At 38.0% G+C, this 22,400-nt stretch overlaps 1 protein-coding gene across 2 annotated transcripts in view; it reads left to right on the top strand.

Moving 5' to 3' along the window:
* The window catches only part of ttyh2l (tweety homolog 2, like), a 77,221-nt gene that overhangs the window by 5,339 nt on the left and 49,482 nt on the right, over positions 1-22,400 (top strand). For both annotated transcript variants that reach the window (XM_065263320.2, XM_065263319.2), the window contains exon 2: positions 1,788-1,960. In XM_065263320.2, the coding sequence (XP_065119392.1) occupies positions 1,788-1,960 (173 nt within the window). The remainder of the gene's footprint in view (positions 1-1,787; positions 1,961-22,400) is intronic.

The raw sequence follows: 22,400 nt of genomic DNA, 5'->3' as shown, positions 1-22,400 counted from the left end.
ACAAAAAGCATTTGTGCTTAAAAATGTTTCTTCATCTTAGCCTCATTTGCAACAGTAAGCTTATAATAGAGTGCCGCAAGGATGATATATTTTTATAGGCCAACCCTGGTTAAGTTAAGCCACCTTCCAATGCATGCGACATTCGGACACGTTTGTCAGAGTTCGCCCCCTAGTTGCAGTTGTAATGAAGTTTCAGTTTAATCGTAACATGGGAAATTTTGGATCCGCAGTCGGTCGGCACCTTACGCAGCCTCTTTGCGACTCTCTATAGCAGGAGTGGGGAACCCTGGGTCCTGGAGGGCCACTGTCCTGCAGAGTTTAGTTCCAACCCTAATCAAACACACCTGAATTTCATTTCCAAGTAATCCTGAAGACTTTAATTAGATTTTTCAGGTGTGTTTAATTAGGGTTGGAACTAAACTCTGCAGGACAGTGGCCCTCCAGGACCAGGGTTCCCCACCCCTGCTCTATAGGGAATGAATGACTTCTGTTTTATCAGCTGTCGTTTTTATTTTTTGCGATAATCTTAAAGTCTATGGGAAAAATGAATGGGCTTTCTGGCTAAAGAACCCAGTGTTCCACTAACTACCAGGGTTGGCCCTCAAAAATACGTCATCCCTGTGGCACTTTATAATGATGTACAATTTGAGCTTCACAGGAAACTTATTTTGGTATCATTTGACTTCAACCCACGTAAAGCTCAGTGTGTAAAGTAACCTGCAATTTTAGAAGCTGGCTCCAAAAAGTCAGTCCCATAGATCATCCGTGTTAAAAATGCCCAACTTTACAGCAGAAATAAATATGTTTACAGCATGGTACAAAAAGTGTTTTTGGTCTATATAGCTAATTTTGCCCACAACTGTGAGGGGGGTTGAAGCCTTAAGGGCGATTTATAGTCGTGCGTAGGTCCTACGGCGTAGCAGCGACGGCGTAGGTTCCGCGTCGGTTTTCATTTATACTTGTGTGTCGCCGTCCGCATCGACGTGCAAAGACACGCGAAACCGCTGGTTGGCAGTAATCACGCGTGTAACCACAGTAGCAGCAGAAGTCGTCACAGAAGAAGAAGCTAAGCAAGTTAACCCACAAATGAAGAAGAAATAGCAACTTGTTGTGTATAATTTGAGAAGACCAGCAATGATGTAAGTAAATAAACAGCGACTTATGTTTCAGTTTGAGTTAAATCACTCCTCAACTTGGCTCATCTTTGTTTTCACCGTCTCAAACGGAAATACCTATGACGCAGTTTTTTTACCTGTTGGGAGGGGTTTTGGTGGACCAATCACAGTGTTTACGGTCCGCGTAGAGCCGACGCGCTGTTAGAAATTTTGTGAGGTGCGCATCAGGCTACGCAGAGCTACGCACAGGCTACGGATAGCCTACGCCGTAGCTACGCCGTAGGACGTACGCATGACTATAAATCGCCCTTTACAGTTCGCCATAATATTGGCGTGACCACTTGAGTGATGGGTGAACTGCCCCTGCTGTCCCTATTGTCGAGTTAGGCGGATGTGGTTTCAACAACAAGCCACTTCAGCTTTACCCATTTTTTGTTATATGCGAGTGATGCACTATGACGTGATACCAAAATGGCGACGGCAGGCCCCACCATCTATTGGCTTCAGAAAAGCTTGTCACAAACGTATGGCTGATGTCACTCATAACTTGTCAGAAAATGGTCTTAATATGATCACATTAGATAGAAAAATTATAATTGCAGCTTTAAATAAGAACTCATCTTCCTATTTGATTTGACCATGTAGTAACTACAGTATGTGTCTATTCTGCAGTCTCTGATCTTCCTGGCGTGTGTTTCTGCGGTTGGTCTTGGCCTAAGTCTGCTGGTTCTCTCCGTGTATCTGACCTGGCTGTTCTGCTGTCGCAGGGTAGAAGATGAAGACGTCAAAAGGCCTGACACCTGCTGTGTCACATGGGCTGCTGTTATCACCGGTCTGGTCATATGGTGAGTAAAGTCATGACTTTTGTTGTGCTATCCAAGACACTTTTTTCCACATGGTGATGGATTCATTTATAGTTGGCACTCGTAGATGCAATGCAAAATGCGACAATGCATTCATAAATACAAGCCACTAAATGCTTATCTGAACACAATGTTATGCTATTTGTGTACATCTTTTTTTTTGGCAAATTCAAGTACTGGTCATGCAGATTTGTTTATGTTATGCTTTTATCTTCAGTGCTTTATAAAGAATAATATGCTTTGCATGCCAGCCACAAGCCAAACTTCAGAAAGAGCATCCAGCATTTGCACTCAGAATTTGGTGGAAAGATGTTTGCCGTTTATGTTGCATTTGGATTGGATTTGTCGTGCGACTGTTACATGAGTTGAGGAGGCGATATTTATAGTATTAAGCCTGATACCCTGTGACCTCATGCTCAATTCTCTGATCTCACACATGGAGAAGAATATCAGAGCATGAATCGATTGGGAGGAATAAAGATGAGCTCAATTGTTATTTGGAGAGAATGAATCCTCCTGCTCTCTTTCTGAGACGGATGCGATGCAAAAATTTATTTTTGGGCAACCGGCATTCAACCGCCACACATTATGTTTAGTCTATTTATTTCAAATGAACAAGCAATCGAAACCACACATGAGGATCTGTTATGCATGAAGTCCCGTGTTGATCATTTTGACAGCGGTGTGAACCTTTCTGTTTAGCAGGTGATGCAGAAAGGATATGTACTGTGTCAGGGTTTTACTTTTACGGTAAAGCAAGCTACAAAATATACGGTACCAAATAAAGTTTATGCTTTCCATTGACTTTGTTGGCACCAAGATATCCAATAAAAAAAATAATATATATAAATTGCTACACTAACTGTGTTAATTTCTTACAATAATTTTATTATATAAATAGTTTCATTTAAATGCTTGATAATTCATAATGTATATGTTATGGTTCTTACAATTAGAAACATATGATATGTGCTTCAAAAAAGAAAAATGCATTCATTGAAATGAATAAATCTCTCCTTGGCAGGCAGTTGAACCAATCTGTGCCAATTTGTGTGTAATACATCATTAGTTTTTAAGCATCAGTGTCTTTACCTAAAGTTTAATCCATGCCCTCAGAGAAACTTTATAATAAATCGATCACATAAGGGGTTCGGGTCCCTGAGGTCAGAGCATTGTAGGTCTAGCACAGTGCTAACATGGTTTGCTTTTTATTAAACCAGTAAAATTAGACAAATGCATTTGCTTAATTAAATTGGCAGAGGTTTCAGATTAAACCTGTGACATTCATGAAAGTTTCAAGTCTTAAATGAGTTAACATTCCAGCCGTTGACACAAGGTCATGTGTCATTCTAAATGTTGTCGCGTGATGCAGCTTAGCATAAAGTCCTGCTTAACCCTTTACCTGTGTGGTTTAATACTGACAATAGGTCTCATTCACTAAGCATGCTTACGCACAAATTTTTACGGATGTTTTCACGAACAAATCGTGATTCAACAAAAACTTTTGTATCAAAATTTCTTCTAAATGTATAATTAAATCTATAAATCTATAATTATAATGTGTATGATAATGTAAAATTGATATAAAAAATGTACATGATTAGATTTGATAATATACTATTTTCTGTATTATATATTTTTACACATAATATGTATTTTTATAAACATTATAAAAGCCTACTTATTTTTTTCTACACATGATAAAGAAGATGCACGTAATTACAATTATAAATCTCTATTTGAAAATCATCATCTTTGAAAGCGTCTGCTTAATGCCTAATGTAAACTTCATGTTAATGTAATGAAAAGTCCAAACGTCAACCACTTGATCTCCGTAAGAACAAATATAAGAACAAATTCATGTGTGTATGCACGTGTTGTGAATTAGGCGGAAAGTTTTCATCAGGAGTTCATGTGTGAAAAACGTACACAATTATTATTCCATGGTTTTTTTTAAAGCTTTTTTGGATGGGTGGTTGTTAGTAGTGATGCACCGATGTATCGGCCACCGATGTATCGGCCACCGATGTATCGGCCGCCGATATTTATCGGCCGATTTTTGATGAATTTGAAACCATCGGCAATAGCACGAGAAAGGCCGATACCGATTGTTTATTAATTAAATGCATACAGAAATCCATTTTATGTAAAAATTAGTTAATGTTGTTAATAAAATAAATGCTGAATAGCAAAAACCACTGTTGAAGGTTGTCATGTTGTCTTATTATATTTGCTTAATTATTATGTTGGTCAGTTGAATGTTCATTAGATCAAATCCATGTTCAGTAAAAATAATTTGATGCAGAAATAAACTAGCTAATAGACCAACTGTATAGTATTGTATACAAGTGTTTAATATCGGTATCGGCCAGAAGTTGTCTTATTAAATCGGTATCGGCATCGGCCCAAAAAAATCCTATCGGTGCATCCCTAGTTGTTAGGCTTTGAAATTTTATCATAAAACTTTGTACAGCATATAGGGGTTTACCAAAGGAACTAAGTTGCAAGTCCATTTCCTCCACATATATGACATCATCTTCCTCAGGTAATACATAAATACATAAATACCTGTGTTATTTTTTACCTTGACTAACAAAGGATCTTTAAGAGAACTCAAGATATATTTTACCTGTAACCATCTATTCAAGATAGTGGGAAATAACCAATATGATCTCACAGGAATATCTATGTATTTTATGAGTTGGCTAATTCATAGAAATGTATATGAATTGAACCATACAAAATGATGATTCATATGATTGTATGATTATTGAAAACGATAATAATACCCCACCCTTAATCTTGCCCCTAAACCCAAAATCACAGGGCGACTGCAAAGTATTTGGTCAGATTCTAGGGAATTATCTTACAATATTTTTCCAATTTTTAGGTACAAATTGCCATATAAATGTATTGGAAATAACCCATATTGGTCGAGTCTACATGGTGTAGGAACAGTCCACCTCAGTTTCTAGGTTACATGTTTTTTTTTCCATGTGAAGTACTTTTAAGGCCATAATTAAATTACTGTATATGGAATTTTATCTCATTTTTCTCCTGTCTTGTGGTCCATGTGATTCTTATTAAATTGTTAAACTGATTCAAGTCATGTCTATAATTTAATCATATGTGACCCTGGACCACAAAAGCGAATTTTTTTTAGCGATTTTGAGAAATAAGCTTCCCATTGATGTATGGTTTGTTGGGATAGGCCAATCTTTGGCTGTAAATCTTAAATCTAAATATTGAGAAAATCACCTTAAAAGTTTTGTCCATAACAACACAAGTATATTACTAATAAATACAATTTTAATCTATTAACTGTACAAAATTTCCAAAATATCTTAATCTTTACTTAATATCCTAATGATTTTTTGATCACTTGCTACAAATACATCCATGCGACAATGGTTTTGTGATCCAGGATCGCATACTGCCTTTGACTAATCCAAAAACTACCAGGATAGTTTGGTATTTCAACCCAGTCTAAAAACAGCTTTGTCTGTTACTACTGTACGTTTTGCATCAAAATCAGCAACAAAAATGTATCTTGCATTAGAGTATTGAATTAGCAGCACAAAGGGTCATGGCATTGATCTAAGAGAACACGCATACTGATAAAATGTATATTTTGTAATGCATTGCAGTTGCGACCGTTGACGACTTTTTTCGAGGGCGCTCAATGCGAAGTTCGTCACAACATGTATGTAGCCCATCTTGTGTGTGGTTCGTCATTTCAAAATATGTGTTCTGCGCGTCTAAAGGGTTTATGATAAAAGAGACGTCAGATACTCGCATAATCTCATGCGTAATCAGAGTTTACTTTTAAGGGAGTGTCTTGCGTGTATTTTGTGAACGTGAGCGTCTCTTTTATCAAACGGTTTTGTGCAGCAGGCACTTATTTTGACAAAACACGTGATGCACATGGTTCACATGACGCAACAAACACATATTTTGAAAACACAAGCGACACATATGACACTCCGAACACTTATTTTGAATTTGCGCCCCTCGGATGAGCAGTCACGAGCTGCCACTGATGAATTATACATAAATTTGAATAAATGCGTAATGCATTAATGTAAATATACTACACAATTCAACTGTTTATGACCCATTTCTCTAATTTACCAATATTTTGTTGAATAAATGCAACAGTTTTCTTGTTTATTTGATCATCCGAACTGAAAGCTCTGATTTTACTAGATGTGCTTTAGTACTAATGAACGAGCCATATAAAAGCTCTCGTGACATAGCTGACGGTTGAAGATCCAGCCACAGCAGATGCTTTTACCAGAAACTGACCCTTTTATTCACATCCAGCCGAACGCCATCTGAAGTTGAAGCTTAGAGAGATAGCGTATCCGTTATCAAGCGCATTTGAGCGAATTAGTTGTTAAAATGGCACTTTTATCCTGTAGTACTACAGTGCTTAGTCGGAGCATCTAAGTGTTTACTGAAGCAAGTCCCACAGGGGCTTAGAGAAGGAGCAGTGAAGCGGCTCTCATGTCACTTCATGCTTTAAAAAGAAAAAAGCAACCATAGAAGTTCTCCATGAGCCATATGCTTTTGTGACAGCTTTAAATCATTGATAATCTGCTCCTTCACCATTAGGAAGATTTTACAGACCATTGCATTAGCAGCGCAAGGGTCATGGGTTCGATCTCCAGGGATAACATATACTGATATATAACTTATCTCGCTGACATCCTTTGTCCTTCAGTTCTCTGGAATTATTTGGTTTTGCTACTCAAGTGAATGGAGATACGTAGGCTGATGTGTAACAAGATGAGAACTGGTTTCAGTCGGATGTATGGTAAGAGCTGGGCTAGCGTGCACGCCTCATAATGGTGGTAAAAAACGCTGCTGGCCTGAGGGAGTTGTATGTAATGATATAAGCAAAGAGCTTGGATCCATCATGCTTGGTGGGGGGGAAACAGAAACAGGATTCTCTCTGTCTTTGGACCACCTGCCTTTATCCCAACACATACACACATCCTGTTGAGGTGTTGTTATAGCAGGATAGCGTGTGCCATCTGCCCTTTCACTATTGTCTCTCGGTAGGTTGCTTTTGTTTACATTAGGAGCATTTTTAGACTGTTTTTTGTTCATAACTGTGTGAAACATGACGACAACAACTCGTTCAGTACATTGTTTCGGAGCGTGTGTGCGCTCTTGTGTATTTGTGGTTGAACAACTGACAAAGTGTGTTTATCTTGTGGTGGCGTGTGGTTAAAAAAAGTGACGTGGGTGTTTAAAAATATGAGGATGTTAAGCACCATATGTTAACCAAGGTTAAGGTCCATAGTTTCAATGCTAGACTTGCAGCGTGAATACATTTGCACACAAGGCAGCATGGGGAAACCCAGGCTACAAAAAAAATAGATTTTTTAAAGAAAGACCCGACCCGAGACTAACCTGTGAAAATATACCAGAGTCCAACCCTGAACCAGTGGCCTTTTTTTACCCGACTGGACCCGAATGTAAACAGCACCAACATGTGTGCAGTATGCAGCCCCGCACGCCCGAGTGAGTCAGAAAGAAACCCCAATTCGTCCAGCTGCTCCATATTAATTTCATTTGTTATCTGAAGACGCTATCAAGGTAACCGCTGAAACATTAAAAATTGATTGACAGGTGTGTGTGTCAACAAAAATTAACCTACCGCCAGCCACACGATTTCACAAGCGCTCTTGGCAAACAGAGGAGGGGTTGGTAAAGGACATCTACGCACACACGCAAGATAGTTCGGGTCGTCTCAGGATCGTTCGGCAAAACACATTCATTTTAAAGGTGCCATAGAATGATTGAACAGGGTATTTATCCTTGTTCTGCGATGTGACATGTAGACAAAAAATGTTTTGTTTGTGTCTGTAATGCCTTAGAAGCTTCCTAAAAACCTCTCTCAGATAGCTCTATTAGGGTGGGGGATTTTAAACAAGTGGTTTTGCACCTATTTGGCTCCCCCTATTGGCTTGACTTGCAATCTCATTACTGATTGGCTGACTTTGCTGCCACTCAAAAAATGTAGCCAATTATTTTAAAGTGAAGGGGCAGTCAGATGCCTGTGATGTCATAAGCATCAGTTTTGCAGATTGGGCCGTTTTCTGGCTGACATTTCTAAAAGAGGAATTACTATGAGACTGAGATGTTTAGCATGTCTAGCACTTTTTGTGAATGCGTGTAGACTACCATTATTCAACAAAGACGAGGTAAAAATGGTTTTTCATTCTCTGTCCCCTTTAAATTACCAGAGAACCGATGAGTTATTATTATACCCAACCCGTGTCCGAGGAACACGTGAAACTTTTAGACCCGAACCCGCTCGGGTTTTTGGATCTAAGTGGACCGGAGAAGACCTCTAGTCCAGAGCGTGCAGTTAAAACTATTGTTTTGTGTCAGGATGCTGGTCATTCATCCATAAAAACATAGAACATACATTGCTTTACAAATTTTCACAGGAAAAAGAACCTTAGAAAATGTTATGTTAAAATTAAAGGAGACATATGACCTAATTTGTGATGAGAATAGCGCGTTGTGTACATCGTATCTGTTTTGGATATTAGCTTGTTGGCAGGCTAAATAAGGAATATAGTCTGTTTTTACATGTATGCGAATGTACGCGCACTGTCGAACACACAGCCTTTCAAGGTATAGTTTATTTGACACAGACATTCAGCGCATGCGCATTGCGACAAAATGCAATGTATCTCCTTGGCATAGGAGTATGCCCTACATACTACATCCTCCAATAGGCGCATGTGCGACCTACGCGTACAATTTATGCAGGGTTTAAAAAAATCCGGCGGTGCGCATACAGTATGATGAAATTGCATGGGCCGCTACCATACACACAAAAAATTTACTATACTTTGGCCTTTACTGTGAATTGGTGTGTGAGGGGAAAAGATTAGTAGGGATGCACCGATATGATATATTGGCCGATGATGCTTGCTATGCTTCTCAATGAATCTAAAAGCCAGAGGGCGCTCTCGTGCAAAAACTCGATATGCGCTGCAGACGAAGAACCATTACATGCGCAGCTACAGGAAATGGCTTAAGGATATATTTATATTGCTGTTTTCAAACCTTTTCAGGTATTTTTATGTTAATGCTTTTTCAAATGCATGTTATAAATGACTCAAACCAACAGTGTTTTTATATCGATAAGGACTTACTGATAAAAGCAATAGTATATGAAATAGATGTGAATAATATCAGCTGTGCAATTCAGAATAGTTAGCGGCCACGCATTATTAGTGCATATCAGTATTTATTGGTGAACCCCTATATTTAAGTGTTCTTGGTGGCTGCTATGTTGTTCTGTTTGACAAACCACTCTTATGAGGACATTGTGAGGATGCTTTAGGCAGTTGCTAGGGTGTACTGCATGGTTGCCATAAGACTACTAGAAAAGCAGGTCGATAATGCCAAATCACTATGTTTTCTTATCTCAACATAGGAGTGTAAAGGAAGTGTGCAAAAAATAAAGCTGATCCATGATCCGAGTTTGAGCCGAATCTCACAAATGGCGTCATCGGTCATGTGACAGAAATCTGGCATTTGCTTTCTGACGGGATACTGAGAAATGTGAGCTCTCATCTGGAAACATGGTCACTTACATGCGCCTCAGTCACAACAAAATATAATCATTTGATAAGAACAGCAAAGCGCCCCATCCGTCATACTGATGTAACAATCGGAGCGGCCATTTGGGATACGCACTGTAAATTCGTTGCTTCTCTCCTTCCCTTCTTTTGTCAGGCTGTAAATGAGCACTTTCTCCTGAATCTGTCAAAGAAAATGAATTGAGAAATATCGCAGCGAGACACAGCATCTCACGCGGCGGCTCCAGCGAGGAGTGTGAGGGGGGTTTGGCCTGTAACAGATCCCTCTCTGATCGAGATGCACTGACCGGCTCCTAATGCTTGACCAGGCACAGCAGTCTAATGAGGTGGAGTAAGATTCTGGGGCTTGGTTTGATATATTTACTCGGGTTTCACGGTAGACGCTATCATGAGACCGAAACAGTCAAAGTGATGAATTACAAAGTCAAACTGCCGCGGGTGAGCTCACTTTTGCTGTGAATGAAAGCAGAAGCTCATCAGTGCAGCAGTGTTAACAAATCAGTCTGGGGCTGGGGCTGATCCCCTATACCTGTATATGGTGCACTATTTAAGGGGACAGCCAATTTTAGGGGTGTCTAAACTAGGGGTGTCAACAATAATCGATTCGGCAATGCATCGCAATGCGCACATGCACGATTCAGCATCGATGCAGCAAATGCCATAATCGATTATATCACTGTTTATTTTCTGGAGATGACCGTGATAGACGGGTAAATAAAAACGCACCCTTTTCCATGGAAAGTGGACATATGGGCACATTTCGGATTCTATGAAGTTAATGGGGAACAAGACTTACGCTGTGTGTAAAATTCTCATCTCGGGCAGGGCTCGCAAAATCGCTAGCCCGACGTCTCGTTTCTATTGTGAATTCCTGTCGGGGTACCAAAATGTATCTCCACCCTGCCTGTCGGGCTATCTTGGGGAGGAAATAATATTTTAATGTTTTTGCTTTGTCTCAGATTTAGTTAGGTAATTATAGTGTATGTATTTCGGTGTCCTCTTGTCAGTCATTATCCTCACGTACCAAGTGAAACTGTCAGGAAATGAAGTGAAAGCATAAATAAACTCATCCTCTAATGTGCACGTCTGATATATGCGCGCGACCCTCTCCACGCGCTACTACCGGCTAGATTGAGGTATTTTTTATAAAAAATAACCTGTGTTATAATACATTCATATAATATTTCAGTAATATAACAATTAAATTATTCTAACGTTAGGGGAACGTTAAAATAACCTAAAAATAACATTAGGGGAATGTTTATTTTCTATAAGAAAACATTCCTGGCTAACCAAAAACCTTGGAAAATAGGGGAACGTTTTGGGAACCAAATTGTTAGCTGGGATGGGCAGGAATATTTGGCTTACATGGAAATCCAGGATTTATCAATATTCTACATTAAACAGTGTATTTTTTTATTCTGGCTATTTATATTCATTTCGGGCTACCAAAAATTAAAGAGTGTCTGCCCGAAGGGCTACCAGGGATTTTAAAATTTTGCGAGCCCTGGTCAGCTTTCGTTTTTGTTGAGAATAGTTGCACTTGAGTTTACTACTTGACTTATTAAAAATTTGCCTTGTTGTGTACAGTAGAATTCTGATGCATCGCAATGCATCGTATAATCGAATTGAATTGAATAGTTACTTGGTGAATCGTAATTGAATTGAATTGTGAGGGCAGTGCCAATGCACACCCCTAGTCTAAACAGTATAGACATAATTGAGTGCACAGTTTTTACAGCAAGGTTGTAAAGACTTCTCACCATATCTCCATTCTGTAACTTCATTTCAACTTCCTGTTATTAATGCACATATGTGATTTGCACAGACACTGCATTACTTCCTGTACCGTCTATATTAGCAGCCCATTCTCATGAAATGCGTATAAATAGCACACAGTGTGAATATCATGCAATACATGAGCCAAATTCCAATTTTGCGTGTCGCCAGTCCTTCCGTCCGCTTATATCTTTCCGTGATGTTTTATTTATTGGTTTCCCATTTGCTTTGTTTTTTTTACCATTGTCGCTTGGGTTTGGGGTTAATGCAAGTTTTTGAAACATAAAGGATAGGGCTGTGTCGATTAATCGTGCAAATGCGCGTTTTCTCAGTGAATGAATTCGAATGAATTACGGTAAAATGCCGCCACATCCAAAAGCCAGAGGGCGCTCTCGTGTAGAAACGCCATTTGTGCCACAGAAGAAGTAGCATTACAAACGCTATTCCAGGAAATGTCTAAAGGGATATTTATATCGCTGTTCTTCAGATTGTTTCAGGTATTTTCATGATAATAAAGAATATTTTGAATGATTGTGTTTGACGAGTGTTGCTTTTTTAAAATCGCATTATAAACGACTCAAACTCATAGTGATTTTAGATTGATAAGGACTGCTCACAGAACCGTAGTACACGCACAAGCTGTGCATGAAACACAGAATTGGAGCCTTGCGATTCAGAATCGATTGCCGTCTTTTTAATGGGGAATGCGATGTATTGTCACAGCCCTAATAAAAGACATCCTAACCCAAACCCCAATTCTAACCCAACTCCAAGTACCTAGGGGTGTAAACCGGATGGTTCATTACAGTTCGATAGAAAATTTATTTCTCCACAAGTAATGCAATTATTATTATTATTATTATTATTATTATTATTATTTTGCTGATCCATTAAACGCTTCTTGGATGCGATTACGACTCGATTAATTTATCGTTATTTTTCAATTATGTGCCTATTAAGCAGTTACATTTTTACTTACAAATGCAACCAAAATATATAACATGAACATTTTATTAAACTTTTTGAAAATGGCACAATCTCTCTCCCAATTGGAACATTTGGAACAACAAACTAACAAAAATCCAAAATGTGCAATAGTGACGATCACTGGGGTAGTTTTAGAAAAAAAATTGAAAAAAACTAAATATATATATATATAAAAATAAAGCTGTTAAAATTAAGCATTTGATCTGTCACATCAGATCTAACAGTCAAACAAGTGTTGCAGTGGTTTCTTCAACTGATCAACATGTATAGGAGAGAGGACACTGCGTTTGCCTGGACAATATCACCTGCAGTGCTAAACACACGCTCGTCTTCTGTCTCTTTCGTTGTGTTTTTCGCTGCTACAACCGCTTTGTTGCTGCATCGCATGCTGACGATAGCAGATGAAAATAAACAAAAATGGCAGATATGCGTAGATTGATGTTACGTCAGGGAATAAGGATGTAAAGAGTGTCAAAATAAAGGTACCTTAAATAGATTTTTTACATGTGGCATTGATGCATCGGATCGTTAGAAAAAAATCAATGTATCGATCCATATCACTGTATTGTTACACCCCTACAAGCGACTATGGTTTCAGGGTTCCCACGGGTCCTTAAAATCCTTGAAAGTTTGTGAATCTGCATTGTAAAAAATACTTTGGTGCATTAAAAATTTTTGTTGAATCAACTCGGATTTACAAGTCATTTTAACTTACTATTATTTATCATGACTAGAGATGAGTTGTTATAACTACAAGTGAGTTGTTATAACTTATAAAATTAAGTTGACTTTTCTCAACTATATTTTATAAGTTGTGACAACTCATCTCTGGTGACATGACTTGTAAATCTGAGTTGATTTAACAAAAAATTTTAAGGCAGCAAAGTATTTTTTACAGTGTGGGGGGAAATTCAAGGCACTGGGAAGTTTTTGAAAATATACATACATATATACAGGTCATTAAAAGTGCTTGAATCTGTTTTATGCAATACATTTTCTAGAAATAAATCCATATTATTCCCTGTGTAGTGTCTCCCTTGCCATACTTCCTGGGTCCCTGTGATGCCATCTTTGGCAATATTTCAGTTAGCGATATATTCCTAGCACCTGTGTCACCCTGTCTTTGTCGTTATGCCTCACCATTGGTTGAATTTGATATACACATTCAGACGCACTTACCCCTGGAGACATCCCCAAAGAGTCACCGCAGTGACGCAGCACGAGTTCCTTCGAAAGGGAACCGTTAAAATGTAACTTAAAAGGTAACTCGATGTAACTTTCACTTGAAATTTGTTCCCACATTTAATCCTTGAATTTGAAGGTATTGGATCTGGAAAGTCTTTGAAAGGTCTTTGAATTGGAAGTTTACTAAGGTGTGGGAACCCTGTGGTTTATAAATAGACAAAAACATGGAGAAACCTATGAATTAAATGACATCCTAAAGCAAAACTTAAATCTAACCCAAAACCCAAGTGACAATGGTTTGAAAAACAAAAAATTAACGAGAAACCGATAAATCAAACAACACGAAAAGATGCACCATATAAGTAAACAGATGGACTGGCGTATCATATGATTGCACAATTTTCCACATTGCGTGCTATTTATACGCATTTCATGAGAATTGGTTGGTATTAGGGTTGTGCCCTAAGACAATACTATTTTCATGACGATTATTGGCTTTTTTGCCCATTACTTTTCTAAAAAATGAAAATTCTGTTATCACACAGCTGATTGTAACCATTGACGTCCATAGTAGGAAAACAAATATTATTGAAGTATTGTGATACATGATGAAGATATTTTGATAAATGATGGTAAGCACCAGTGTTGGGAACGTTACTTTAAAAAAGTAATTAGTTATAGTTATTAATTACTTCTCAAAAATAGTAACTGAGTTAGTAACTGTGTTACATTATTATAAAAGTAATTAATTACCAGGAAAAGTAATTACTGCGTTACTTAAAAAAAATTTAATATTTCAAATAACTTGAATGCCCCTTACAAAATTAAATATGTTAAATGACTAAAATGGATACTAAAGAGAAATCACTAATTTTGTGGCAGCATGTGACGATGTGAGGTGCTTTATTAGATCAGAATTAATTGCCACAGACGTGGAGAGACTTTTTCTTCATGGGCATAAGTTGCACATTACACAAACATTCTTGCCTTTCACCTCAACAATGGAAAAGTAGTGCTTTATACTTCGTGTTTGCGACCGCTACCTTTGAGCTTGTTGTACTTGCCATCGCCCTGTCGCCGGTGTTTTCGGGGTGATTGATGCGCGATGACCGGGCTGCATGTCAGTGCTTTGAGATGGGGCACAGTCAGCAGCAGCACCGCTGCTCGTTGAGAAGAGAAAACGACGCGTATTTTCATGTCAGTCTACAAAAGTCTCCAACCATGCCAGAAAAGATAGCTAGATTTGTCCTATAAAGTCGCTAAAGTGATAGAAAGTTGCTAAATCTAGCGACAAAGTGACCAAGTTGCTCAGACTTATTAACACTGCTGCTCGCTCCTCGGACTTGGACTGCGCGTGTGGGAGGGCCTTTTTGTGAACTCTGCCTCTGGTTGGCTACCGATGGAAATTAAGCCAATCATCATCCGTTATGTTTCTCACAACACACACAAGAGAAAAACAGTGTTTGGCTGAGAGACTGAGCATACGCGGCTGAAAATCACTACAGTAAGATCAATTTTAGTAACGCGCAGCATTTTAATGTCAGTAACGATAACGGCGTTATAACGGGGGAAACAGTAATTTATTTGATTACTCGTTACTGAAAAAAATAACGCAGTTACTAACGCCAATTACTTATAACGCCGTTATTCCCATCACTGGTAAGCACACAGTTGATGGTACCCACTGAATTATATCACATTTGTTTTTCCTACTATAGAAATCAATGGTTACAATCATCTTTTGTGTTTATCAGAGAAAAGGAATTCAAACAGGTTAAGAACAACATGAGGATGAGAAAATGATGACAGAATTTTCATTTTTGGGTGAACTATCCCTTTAAAATATTAAAATGCTATTATTACTATCATCATGGTTTCACATTAACATTCACGCATAACTGCCACTTGCTTTACCAATGTGCATTGTGTGTTTTTCCTTGTGTGCTTGTAATGCTCCCGTCCTGGACTTTTTCTCGCACCTGAACTTAAAATACGCTCACAGTCTGACTTTTCCTCATACCTGAGCTTGTAATGCATTCTGGAGAGGTTATAATGCGTGCAGAGGGTTAAAACCAGTAAGAAAGTTGTTCCTGTTCCCTGCCACACAAGTTATTTACAGCACGCACAGGCATCAATGAATCACTCGGATTAATCATCATGTTTAAGAAGGTTGCAGTCCTGACAGTCTTACCAGCTGACCTTAAAGTAAAGCAACTTCTGTTTTTGTCGAGCAATCCGGTGGCTTGTCATACATAAATGAGTAAAGAATGAGTGATTAATAAAAAAAAGAGTACACACTCATCTTACTCATGATGAATTTTACTCATTCATCAATCATAAGACACTGGGTTGGTGGACAAAAACAGAAGTTAGTTAAGGGCAAATATGGCCAGAATAGCCATATAAGCAGGACTCACTCCATCATACAGTGTTTTCATTGCAGCTGACAACATGGTCACATCCGCAAACTTCCTAAACATAATAAAACTATAAATAAAAGCAAATCTTTTTGATATTCGCCAAAAAGATAAACAAACAAATGCAAATTAGGTGCAATTCCATCAAGTTGTTCCAGCGAATGACAGTGGTATTGATAACCTGTAAATAAAGAAAAGTAAATGAAGACAATACTGTATTTAGTTACCAGTGGGCAAGTTATTAATTAACTAGCATTGCAGTTTGTAATTGCCAAACTGGATGCTGTGCACAGAAGAAGAAATGCTGAATTTTTACCGCAGGCACTAGCAGAAAGGGTATTACGAAGACGTCGAACCCATATATGGGAAGGACAATGTCAGCTCATACAGCTAGAGGGTTTGATGTTTGCTACGTCAGAATTTATTCAGCAAATGCATTTCCATCTCCCATCATTGCATTTACTCTTTATTGCATTAATCAAAAATCACGTCAAGTGAGAATAAAAACTTTTTGTGAATTAAGGGGTTTTTATTCAATAGTTGCTGTTTCTGATACAATACTTCAAAATGCAAATTAAATTAGGGGGATGAAAACCCAGTTATTATTACTGCTGTAAATTACTTGTGTGCCAGGCAACGAGAACAACTCATTGACTACCCTTGCGTACATAACAACTTCTCCAAGTCCAAGGCACTTATTATAAGCCAGGAAAAGCATGCAGTGAGCATTGTTTTCACGAATGCGTGTTATACGGGAATGTTAATTTAAGACATGATAATGAAAAATTATAATTCAAAACATTTATGGTAAAACAAGTCATGTGTCGCCATGAGGGCTATTGCTTTCTGACTATTGTTGATAGTATCATCTATCGGCCCAACCCTCCTTGTAATTTTTGTTTCCTTCTGTTTACTTTACTGAAGAAATTTGTCGTATAGGGAACTATGCACACACTTTAAAAATGACCCCATGCAGAGTAAAAATTTACCCAATGCTGGGTTGTTTAAACCCAACTGCTGGGTTATTATACCGCATGGTTGCATTACAACAACCCAACATTGTCATACACTCTAAAAATGACCCAAGCAAGTGCGGCTCATCCCCTTTGAGGCTCGTCTCAAAGGAATTCCTGCCTCTCTGTGGAAGATGTCCTAGTTCACTCACTTGTTTTCATTCACTCCTTAAAGTACACTATATTAGTAAAGCGATGTAGGGAATAGTGAATGAGGGTATAGAGAGATGATGATTGTAATTCTGAAACTTTTGTTCTCAAGAAATCAAAAAAAAAAGTGATTCATCATCTCTTACTATTAAAGGCAAGGTATCTGATTTTGAAAAATGCTAATGGTAGCCTACTAGCACTGAAATCACAATCCCACCCTCCATTCAAATCGGCATCCAAAGCCAAGCCTCCTCCAAAACCATAGGCGGAAATCCCCCCTATCTGAGGGTTGTCCCCCCCTAAAATATCATTAAAATATGTGTATTAAAAATTATTTAATGATTTAGAATACTTAAAATAGTTGTGTAAGAAGTAAAACAATACAAATGCAAATGGAGCAACAACAAAAAACGTGTCCCCCCTCCCTTGCCTCACAGTGGTTTGGTCCACTGCCAGCACCACATAGTCGGGTGGTTGAGACGGAGTGTACGGAGCCGACACGTTAATCAGCTATATACATACAAACCAACCTTTCCCATCACTTATCAGTTTAACCTCATGTTTTAAAACGGGACTATTTGGACATATAAACATGAACATATTTCATTTTATGAGAACAGAAGCAGATAAACGAACAAGAAAATGTTTTATGCATTCATGCAGAGGTGAGGCAGAGCTGAAAGTAACAAATTACATTTACTCACGTTGCTGTAATTGAGGGTTTTTTGTGTACTTTTACTTTTTTGAGTAGGTTTAAAATCTGTACTTTTACTTAAGTATGTTTTGTTTAAAGTATTGTAGGCTACTTCGCTACATTTTAAATCATATCCGTTACGGAGTAAAAAAATTAAATAAAAAAGCAAGGTGATAAAGAAGCGCCACAGATGATTGATTGATGGGCGGGGGAACGCGCAAAAAGAGACATGGAGTGGGACGAGACAGGCACGGGCTAATGCAGACCCTCATGAAAGAAACCCCTGGCCATTGACGCGAAGGGATTGTTTCATTGAGCCGGGTTTTTACCGCTAATTTGCACGACGCGTTTTTACATGTGCATTATCTTTCGAGGTCTATAAGCTTCGCGTCAAGTCAAACAACTTAAGGACGTCCTCGGGAATGCGCATGTCATTAGACATTGCAGAGCGGGAGAGAGCGAGAGATAGAGAGAGAGATTGAAAGACATCAGGTACACAGGTCTGGGAAGCTAGAATACAGTAAACGTGTAAAGGATAAAAGTATATGGCACTCATCTCATTTTATGCTCATTTAAACTAGGTATATAGTTTAATAAAATAATGTATGTTACCAGCAATACATCAATTACAACCTTACTATAGACGGTTTCAGCAATAATAACATAAACAAGCGGCTGTCGCGGTCCGCACGTGACTTCCGGTAAACTCCGCTAATAATACATAACAACAAAGTACTTTAAACGTATTTTATTTATATAACAAGCAAAAAAACACATAGATTACCTAGGAAACCAAAACATGTGTTATTTTCTATGAGGCATTTGTTCAAGAGATCAGTTTAGCAACTAGTCAAAACGAAACCGGAAGTAAGGTTCGAATCCAGACGTGTATCACGTGCATCAGATGAAACCGTCTATTCACCTTATTTTTCACGACAACAAGGGCGGCGCCATTTCGCTCATTTTGTCAACGTTCTTCCGGCCGCATAGACGATGAGCAGCTGAGGCAGTGACTGAAGGCGACGTGTTAAGCTTAAAAAGCTCACTCGAGCGCCTTTTGTTTCTTTCTTACCAATTTTAAGCCAACTGAGGAACACCCTTATCCCAATTAATGGTTCGACTACGATGTTCCGGTAACTTTAAACCACGCCGGGTGTTGAAAAGGTGGCCAGTTTCAGGTAAGCTATCTTAGCTAACTTTGTGCTCGTTCGCCTAAAGTTAGATTTGTGAAGTCCGTTCTACAAATACACTTAAGATCAGTAACGTTAGTTTATAAAATGCAACTATTTGAATGGTTTTAATTGTCCTATATTTTTATATTTACGATATACAACGAGATATTATAGTACATTGCATTCTTACAGTAGCCCACGTGATTCCTACAAGTTACTGAGATTTCAGATGCTAGAATGTCAGTTCATTTCTCATTCAGATATTGATGATAATGACCTATTAAACAACGTATTATTTAACACTGAAGTTAAAGGTTGTGTGTATAATGTTTTTGTCTCTTTTTAATGCATCTCTCTTACACACTGTTCTGTTTAAGTATGGGTGCCATTTATATATTAATTCTCATGATGCAAGTTTATTTTAAATACTAACATAAAACTGTTTATGGTTATATTGTTTTCACAGATGCATTGATGTTTAGTGATGCAGTGGACAACTGTGAGGATGATACAATCAACATGTTCCTAAACTGTGATGCAGAAACACAGTGGCCCTCATTTATCAAACGTGCGTACACCAAATTTCCAGCGTACACCTGGCGTACACCCAAAACCACGGTGACTTTGAGATTTATCAATATGGACGTTGAAGTACGGCACGCTCAAATCCTACGCCAGCTCAGGAGGTGGTGTACGCACATTTTGAGTTAGTGCAGAAATGCGCAAACAATTCCTAACAACACAAAACGCACTGACAAACTAAAATATATGATATATTATGACCCACTGTAAAAAACTAAAACTATATTATGCAACATGTACTTCAATGTTTAATTTGTGAGACTTTACCAAAGCATTTGATTTGTAGGCATATGTATTCCTTCAGTTGAGAGCCTGGGCGCTTTACCTGACGTTTCAGGGCAAAGCATGTGAGCGGAGCGGAGCCTTGAGCGGTGCGGTAATATTACCATCAAAGCGCCTCTCTAAAGATCCGCTCGCTCAGCACCGAGCGGCACATTGCAAGAAAGCACAAGGATGTGCTACGAAAACATGGTAATAATGCATCAAAAGGTAAGCTAGTTACATACTATTCGATGATAAATAAATAGCTACACATGAATAGGTAAGGTAAAATGCTTGTGTTGAATGGAGCCATAAATCCGATCATGATGACATGCGGACAAAATCATGGCCACGAATTATCTTTTATGCTACATTATGGACACTTCTTTTTCTTATTTAGTTTAAAGTAAATATTCAACAGTTTGTTCCTTGGAATTAATTATTATAATATTTCGTAATTACTATTACAATTATTATTACTTCAAATTATGAATAAGCCTAGTAAAACATGTGGATGTCGTGGAAACAAATTGTTAATTTGAATTATATCCGGAGCTCCGTATCAAACTGGATCTTAGCTAACAAACAACTGTATGTAAACACAGAAAAACACACTACAAAAGTTACTACATCATTTTTAAAATATTATTAAAAAAAAACTTAACCGAACCATTAAGCAGACATATAATTTAGATGTAGGCAACATTACATAATAATAATAATAATAATAATAATAATAATAATAAATAATTATTCTTCTAAATATCAATAAAGCGTCTTTAATAATAAAAATAATAATACAAATATTACAAAACGTCATGCAATTATTAATGTTTCTTTAGTCCCTCTATTTAAACTCCCAAATAAAACAATTTTGTTTCTTTCCACTTCCCTGGTTTCTCCTCTTTGCCGTCTTCCATGTGTCAATGTCGTAAAATGAGGGCGTGGGAGAGGTGGAGACTTGAATTTATATGGGCGTGTTATTCTAATGACGATCGTTTTCAGCCGCCGCATTTATGAAGGGCAGATATTGCTTACACCTGAATTTCAGAGGTACGCACAGTTTCATAAATCAGGCGGTGAGACGAGTGTAAGCGTAATCTTACGCCAACATATACGCCCGTTTCTACGCAAGAATGATAAATGAGGGCCAATGGGAGCATCTATCCGTCTCTGAACACAACTACACTTTAAAATCACAACTCAACCTGAAGCAACCTACATCTGATATGGGAAAACACTGGTGCGGTTTCCCGGACAGGGCTTATCCTGGTCCCAGGCTAAAATGCATATTTGAGCTACAATAATTTAAAAACACCTTTTACTGACATACCTCAACATATATGAGTGCCATTGTTTTGTCACAAGATGCGCACCAGTCTTGTTTTTTTTGTAGGGTTTGTTTGTAAAAACTAAAATGTCCTAATATAATTAAGGCCTAGTCCTGTAAACCCTGTCCGAGAAACTGCTTCAATGTGTTGAGCTGGCACAAATGTACATATCTCTACTGAGAAACAACCATCTTTGTCAGCTTTAAACAGGGTTGATATTGCATCCATTACACAGTCGCCAAGCACTTTACCAGTACATACACCAACAGCTTCCAGATATACGCTTGGGATCAGCTCCTGATGACTCCGATAAAGCTGTGTCTTAATTTATTGCAGGGTGGTCTTGCTTTACCTGTTGTAAAGTTACATTAAACCTTCATATGTGATCAGATGTCATGCAGTGATATTAAACATTTACAGTGTGATCAGATGTTGTGCATTTTAATTAAACCTTTACAATGTGATCAGATGTTGTGCAATTATATTAAACCTTTACAATGTGATCAGATGTTGTGCAATTATATTAAACCTTTACAATGTGATCAGATGTTGTGCATTTATATTAAACCTTTACAATGTGATCAGATGTTGTGCATTTATATTAAACCTTTACAATGTGATCAGATGTTGTGCATTTATATTAAATCTTTACAATGTGATCAGCTGTTACCTGTCATGCAGTTATAAACATTTACTATGTGATCAGATGTAACCTGCCATGCAGTTATATAAACCTTTACAGTGTGATCAGTTATTATCTGTAAGGAATTTCTTAAACCATATGTGAGCTTTGTAGATTCCACTTAAAAGGATTTAAGTCTCCTGATTTGAAGGAATAAGTGTTGGCAAGTTTGCAAATGAATTCTATCATGGTACCACATAAAAACGAAATAGATATTGGACTGGCTAAGGTGCACATTTGCTATAAAAAAGACCAAATCACTGTGTAAATATTGGTAGACATACTTTTAATAATTTTCAATGCTGCTCCATCAACTCCTGAAAGGACGAGGTAATTAAATATGCCAGGTTACTTGCCGCGGCCGCTTCATATCGTCTAACCACGAGACGATTGATGGGACAATATAAGACTATCCGAGCGTCGTATGACGTTTTAACCGTGCTCCTAATTTAAAACATTTACAGCAGTAGCGATATTTGTCATTTCACTAAAGTTATAGTGAACTACAAACAATCTTCTAACCACCAAACTAACCACCGAA

Source organism: Paramisgurnus dabryanus, chromosome 3, assembly GCF_030506205.2.
Source record: "Paramisgurnus dabryanus chromosome 3, PD_genome_1.1, whole genome shotgun sequence".
Lineage (NCBI taxonomy): Eukaryota > Metazoa > Chordata > Actinopteri > Cypriniformes > Cobitidae > Paramisgurnus > Paramisgurnus dabryanus.
The sequence above is the reverse complement of the archived record's forward strand: the minus strand, read 5'-3'. Positions and strand labels throughout refer to the sequence as shown.